Source organism: Heptranchias perlo, unplaced genomic scaffold, assembly GCF_035084215.1.
Source record: "Heptranchias perlo isolate sHepPer1 unplaced genomic scaffold, sHepPer1.hap1 HAP1_SCAFFOLD_556, whole genome shotgun sequence".
NCBI lineage: Eukaryota > Metazoa > Chordata > Chondrichthyes > Hexanchiformes > Hexanchidae > Heptranchias > Heptranchias perlo.
The window spans coordinates 79,833-86,792 of NW_027139577.1; the positions used below are offsets into that span (position 1 = coordinate 79,833).

Here is a 6,960-nt window from a genome sequence, read left to right on the forward strand (position 1 = left end):
CTAGGGAATTCTGGAAGATCACAACCAATGCATCCACTATCTCTGCAGCCGCCTCTTTTAGAACCCTTGGATGTAGGCCATCAGGTCCAGGGGATTTATCGGCTTTTAGAATCATAGAATGGTTATAGTACGGAAGGAGGCCATTCGGCCCATTGAATCCGTGCCGGCTCTCTGCAACAGCAATCCAGCTAGTCCCACTCCCCCGCCCTATCCCTGTAGCCCTGCAAGATTTTTCCCTTCAGGTACTTATCCTTTTGAAAGCCACGATTGAATCTGCCTCCACCACCCCCTCGGGCAGTGCATTCCAGATCACAACCACTCGCTGTACACAAAAGCTTTTCCTCATGTCGCCTTTGGTTCTTTTGTCAATCACCTTAAATCTGTGTCCTCTGGTTTTTGACCCTTCCGCCAATGGGAACAGTTTTAGTCCCATGAATTTCTCCAGTACTTATTCTTTACCGATATTAATTACTTTAAGTTCCTCACTCTCATTATCCCCACTATTTCCTGTATTTTTTTTGTGTCTTCTACTGTGAAGACAGATACAAAATATTTGTTTAACGTCTCTGCCATTTCCTTATTCCCCATTATAATTTCTCCTGTCTCAGCCTCTAAGGGACCCACGTTTACTTCTGCTACTCTCTTCCTTTTTACATACTTGTTGAAGCTCTTACAATCTGGTTTTATATTTCTTGCTAGTTTACTCTCATATTCTATTTTCTCCCTCTTTATCAATTTTTTGGTCATCCTTTGCTGGTTTCTAAAACCCTCCCAATCCTCAGGCTTACTACTCTTTTTGGCAACATCTTCTCTACGACCACCCTATCGAACCCTTTCATAATCTTAAAGACCTCTATCAGGTCTCTTTTCTAGAGAAAATAGCCCCGGCCAGTTCAATCTTTCCTGATAGTTATAACCTCTCAGTTCTGGTATCATCCTTGTGAATCTTTTCTTGCACCTTCTCCAGTGCCTCTATATCCATTTTACAATATGGAGACCAGATATGTGCACAGTGCTCCCAAGTGTGGTCTAACCAAGGTTCAATACAAGTTTAACATAACTTCTCTGCTTTTCAATTCTATCCCTCTAGAAATGAGCCCCAGGGTTTGGTTTGCCCTTTTTTACGGCCTTATTAACCTGCGTTGCTGAATTTTAATGATTTGTGTATCTGTACCCCCAGATCCCTCTGCTCCTCTCCCCCATTTAGACTCTTATTATCCAAGCAGTATGTGGCCTCCTTATTCTTCCTACCAGAATGTACCGTCTCCCACTCATCTGTATTGAAATTCATTTCCCAATTACACACCCATTCGGCAGGTTTATTGAATGTCTTCTTGCATTCTTCCTTTGAGTTAAATGAAAAGCAACCAAGAAGGGGAGCAGAAGGAGGAGCATCAATTTTTTTTAAATTGAAAAGAGTTAGAAATGAGCAAATTTCTCTCAGAACAATCACCACCTCATATCTTCAACCCCTAATGTGGTGTTGTCCGCAAATTTTGAAATTGTACTTCCGATTCCCGAGTCCAAATCGTTGATGTAAATGGTGGACACCAGTGGTCCCAGCACAGATCCCAGTGGAACACCATTTCCCACCTTCCGCCAGTCTGAGTAATTACCTTTAACCCCTACTCTCTGTTTTCTGTTTTGTAGCCAGCTTGCTGTCCATTCTGCTACCTGTCCCCTGACTCCACATGCTCTGACCTTAGTCATGAGTCTACAATGCGGTACCTTATCGAAGGCCTTTCGAAAATCCACATATATTTCCTCGGTGCTGAGTTAGCTGATCCCAGCCCGGGGGGTAGGGAGGGGAGGGAGTGGGCCGTGTGGGGGGGGGGCTACAATTGGTACTGAGCCTCACACAGAGCAGGAACAGTCTAGGTTGCAGCCCTCGGACGGTCTCTGGCACCCGTTGAGGTGGTCAGTCCCTTGGGGAACGTGAAGGGGGTTGAGTGCAGAGGTGGGGGGGGGGGGGAAAGCAGAAGAGGCGGGTGAGGGGGTGGCGGAGGATCGCACAGCCCTGAGTGTCTCTCTCCGTTTGAACCGCAGGTATGCAGCACAGCTAGCCGCCGCTGCCCACCCACCTCCCCTCCCCTCCGGCATGGCAGCCAAGCGGAAGTCAAGCACCCCCCGCCCTGTCGAGCAGAGTGCAACAGAGAGGGCACCGGGCGAGGGCGAGGAAGCGGCCTGGGCCAGGAGCCCCCCCGAGGTGGTCTACGACCGGGTCAGGGACCGGGAGCGAGCGCTGGGTGCCAACCGCCGCTGGATGATGGAGGAGGAGGAGGAGGAGGAGGAGGACGAGGACGATGAGGAGGGGCCCGAGGGCTATCACTGCCAGATCTGCGGTTACCACACCGACCAGCTGCAACCCTTCAACATCCACCTGCACACCGCCCACCCCACCGTGGTGCTGCAGGAACTCTACGGGCTACTGGGACTGACGGGAGGCCCCATCCCCGGCCTGACAGGCGGCCCCATCCCCGGCCTGACGGGCGGCCCCATCCCCGGCCTGACGGGCGGCCCCATCCCCGGCCTGACGGGCGGCCCCATCCCCGGCCTGACGGGCGGCCCCATCCCCGGCCTGACGGGAGGCCCCATCCCCGGCCTGACGGGAGGCCCCATCCCCGGCCTGACGGGAGGCCCCATCCCTGGCCTGACGGGAGGCCCCATCCCCGGCCTGACGGGCGGCCCCATCCCCGGCCTGACGGGCGGCCCCATCCCCGGAATGACAGGCGGCCCCATCCCCAGACTGACTGGAGGCCCAATCCCCGGCCTGACGGGAGGCCCCATCCCCGGACTGACTGGAGGCCCCATCCCCGGACTGACTGGAGGCCCAATCTCTGGCCTGACTGGAGGCCCCATCCCCGGACTGACTGGAGGCCCAATCCCCGGCCTGACTGGAGGCCCCATCCCCGGACTGACTGGAGGCCCAATCCCCGGCCTGACGGGAGGCCCCATCCCCAGACTGACTGGAGGCCCAATCCCCAGACTGACTGGAGGCCCCAGTCTCGGCCTGACTGCAAGCCCCGTCCCCAGCCTCGGACTGACCAGAGGCCCCGTCCCCGGATTGACAGGAGGCCCTGTCCCCAGCCAGGGGGAGGGCGAGGGGGGAAAGCCAGACATTGTGCAGATCGACCTGACCTTGGAGGACGAGGCGGGTGAGCGGACCCCAGGCCGGGAGGAGGAGGAGGAGGAGGAGGAGATCAGGCCCAGGCCTGGGTCTGTCCCGGAGACCGGCCTCCCCGCGCCCATCTCCTCCTCCCCCTCGCTCGAGCAGCCGGGGCCCCCAACAGACCCCACAACGGCCCCTCAGGAGCCAGGCCCCGAGCTGGACTCCGCCGGGCCCCTGGCCGAGGCCTTCAGCCATTTCCCCTACCCGACCCCGGCCGAGCTGGCCCGCTGCGGCCTGTCAGCAGGGCTGCCGGCCGAGCGGGTCCGGCTCTGGTTCATGGTGCAGAGGCTGCGGCACGGCATCAGCTGGACCCCCGAGGAGGTGCGGGAGGCCCGGGACAAGCTGTGGCACAAGCCGGGGACCCTGAGGCTGGCCGTGCCACCGACGCCGGCCCTGCTCGCTGACAGCCGCCGCCCGCTCCTCCTCATCCCCCCACCCAACCCAAACGAGCCCCAGGCTTCGCCCGGGGCCTGCGGGGAGGCCCGAGAGCGAGCCCCCAGCCTCCCCGAAAAGGCCCGAACCTCCCTCGAGGCCTGGGGCTGCCTGCCCGGGGCCCCGCCTCTTCCCGGCGAGAGGCGCTGGCGCAAGACCAAGGGCCAGCTGGCCGCCCTGAAGAGCAGCTTCGCCCGGGACCGCTACCCGGGCGAGCCGGAGACCCGGAGGCTGCAGGCCCGCACAGGCCTGGGCAAGTCGGAGATCAAGCGGTGGTTCAGCGACAGCCGCTACCAGCTGCGCAACCTGCCCGCCTCCTGCTTCCAGCTCCGCCTCAGCGGGGGCCGGGCCTGGCAGCAGCGCAACGGAGGAGGGGAGCCCAAGGCCCGACCCGAGGCCGGGCCTGGCCGGGAGGGGGGCGGAGGAGAGACGGGCGGGGATGCCCTTCACCGGGAGACCGCGGCAGCCCAGAGCCAGGTGGTGGAGGAGGAGGAGGAGGTGGAGGTGGAGGAGGTGCATTTGAACCAAAGAAAGGCCGAGGAGGCCTCAGGCCTGCCCGGGAGCTCGGTCGCTATGGAGACCTCGGCCCTGCGGGTCACCGGGGGCTCGGTCGCCACAGAAACCCCGGCCTGCCGGGCCCAGGCCCCGGGCCCCTCGCCGGGCGGCCGCCCCAGGAAGACCAAAGAGCAGCTGGCCATCCTGAAGACGTCCTTCCTGCGATCGCAGTGGCCGAGCGGCGATGACTACACGCGGCTGGTGGAGCGGACGGCCCTGGCCCGGGCCGACATCATCCAGTGGTTTGGCGACACCCGCTACGCCCTGAAGAACGGGCAGCTCAAGTGGGTGCATCGGGGCCCCACGGCCTTCGCGGCCGGACCGGGACCCCGGGGGGCCTGCGGGCCCTTGGAGGAGTACCTGAGCCAGCGCGGCCGGCTGAGGCAGGAGGACCTGTACCGGCTGTGCGTGGAGACCCGGATGAGCGCCCAGCAGGTGGCCGAGTGGTTCCGGCGGAGGGCCCAGCCGCTGGAGCTGGAGCTGGAGGCCGAGTCCGAGGAGGACGGGCCGGAGGAGGAGGAGGAGGAGGAGGAGGAAGGCGGCGGCGGTGGCCCGAGCGACAGGAAGCCGGATCACGGCAGCCACATTGTCAGGGTGATGCTTTGACCCCCCGCCCCCCCCCCCCTCGGGGTCAACTCTATCTGGTCTGGGGGGCCTTCCACCCCCTCCCTCCCAGGAGGTTGTCCCTTCATCCACCCACCCACCCACCCACTCCCAATCGCTGTTCTAGGAGCGTCCCCTTCCCGTGCGTGGGCCGGGGGGGTCCTTTACCCCTCCCTCTCCTGGGTGAGATGCTGCTTTGGGGGGCGGTGTCCGTTTTGGGGGTGCCTTCCCGCTGTCTATCCCCTCGTCCTCTCCAGTCCAGTGCTCGGATACCCCCGCCCGTCCTTGCCTTCGGGTACGGGGTGGGAGGGCCGGGGGGGGGGGGGCGTATGAGACCTTGCTGGGACCCGATCGCCAGAGCTTTCCAGCACCCCTCTCCCAACGGATAGGCCGGGTCAATGCACCGTCTGGTGTGGTACTGAGCCCCACACGGAGCAGGTAGGGCCTGGGTTCCATCTTACCCCCAACCCCAGGTCTGTGCTGAATTAACCGTTCCCAACCGAACCCAAATTAAGGGGTCAGCACCTTCAGGAGGGGGACGTGGGTTAGGAAGGAAAAAAAAAGGCCGATCTCCACTGGAAATGGGGACCAGTGTCGATGGCCTGGGTTAAGAAGTTGACCCCCCAGCAGCGACCCCCCCGACCGGGCAGAGTAATCCCCACCACACGGCGACAAGACTGAAAACGTGTAAATAGGTCAAGTGGCGGGGGGGGGGGGGAGGGTCACGAGTCGTCCGTACGGAACCAAAGTGGACCAGTCCCCCTCCGGACCACCCAGACTAAGAAACTGTCCCCCAACCCCATCCCCCCCCCCCCCGGGGACCGTTCTTCGAACTGATCTGATTTCCCCCCCGGCCCAATTGCTGTTTTCGTTGGGAGTTTTTGTTAAGTTAATCGATCAACCACATGTGTTTCTGAGCCAGTTAGTGTTGGGTTATTGAAGCGTTTATTCAGACTGTTCAAAAAGTGTTGTGATTTCCAAAAAAAACCTTTTGTAAATCAACCTGCCTCGTGTCTGCCTCCCTTTCTTTTTTGTGAGTTCCTCCGGCTCTGACTGTTTTGTCTCCGACATCTTAAAAAGCGCTAATCTCACGCCTGTGCACTTCCTGTTGTCACACGTTTGTGTTAGTGCAGAGGGAGCTTTCACAACAACTTGTGTTTATACAGTGGCCTTTAACGTCGTAAAACGTCCCAAGGCACTTCACAGGAGCGTAAATCAAACAATATTTGACACCAAGCCACAGGTGACCAAAAGCTCGGTCAAAGAGGTAGGTTTTAAGGACCGTCTTAAAGGAGGAGAGAGAGGCGGAGAGGTTTAGGGAGGGAATTCCAGAGCTTGGGGCCCAGGCAGCTGAAGGCACGGCCGCCAATGGTGGAACGATTAAAATCGGGGATACACAAGAGGGCCAGAATTGGAGGAGTGCAGAGATCTTTACTCTGTATTTAACCCACGCTGTCTCACCGAACAGTCCCAGAGCAGGTACAACACGAATTAGATACAGGGTAAAGCTCCCTCCACACTGTCCGATCAAACACTCCCAGGGCAGGTACAGCACGGGTTAGAAACAGGGTAAAGCTCCCTCCACACTGTCCCATCAAACACTCCCAGGGCAGGTACAGCACGGGTTAGATACAGAGTAAAGCTCCCTCTACACTGTCCCATCAAACATTCCCAGGGCAGGTACAGCACGGGTTAGATACAGAGTAAAGCTCCCTCTACACTGTCCCATCAAACACTCCCAGGGCAGGTACAGCACGTGTTAGATACAGAGTAAAGCTCCCTCTACACTGTCCCATCAAACACTCCCAGGGCAGGTACAGGGTTAGATACAGAGTAAAGCTCCCTCTACACTATCCCATCAAACACTCCCAGGGCAGGTACAGCACGTGTTAGATACAGGGTAAAGCTCCCTCTACAATGTCCCATCAAACACTCCCAGGGCAGGTACAGCACGTGTTAGATACAGGGTAAAGCTCCCTCTACACTGTCCCATCAAACACTCCCAGGGTAGGTACAGCACGGGTTAGATACAGGGTAAAGCTCCCTCTACACTGTCCCATCAAACACTCAGTATCAGAAACAGAATCAGTACGGGTGGAAATAAGAAATAACAAGGGGCAGAAAACTCTGGTGGGAGTAATTTATAGGCCCCCAATTAGTAGCTATACCATTGGACAGAGAATTAATCATGAAATAATACG

At 58.8% G+C, this 6,960-nt stretch overlaps 1 protein-coding gene across 1 annotated transcript in view; it reads left to right on the forward strand.

The window, feature by feature from the left end:
- Positions 1 to 5,742, forward strand: part of LOC137315677 (zinc fingers and homeoboxes protein 1-like) — a 32,752-nt gene extending 27,010 nt beyond the window's left edge. The window contains exon 2 of the mRNA XM_067980186.1: positions 2,047 to 5,742. Coding sequence (XP_067836287.1) covers positions 2,099 to 4,762 — 2,664 coding nt within the window. The 5' untranslated portion in view covers positions 2,047 to 2,098 and the 3' untranslated portion in view covers positions 4,763 to 5,742. The remainder of the gene's footprint in view (positions 1 to 2,046) is intronic.
- Positions 5,743 to 6,960: the final 1,218 nt, after the last annotated feature.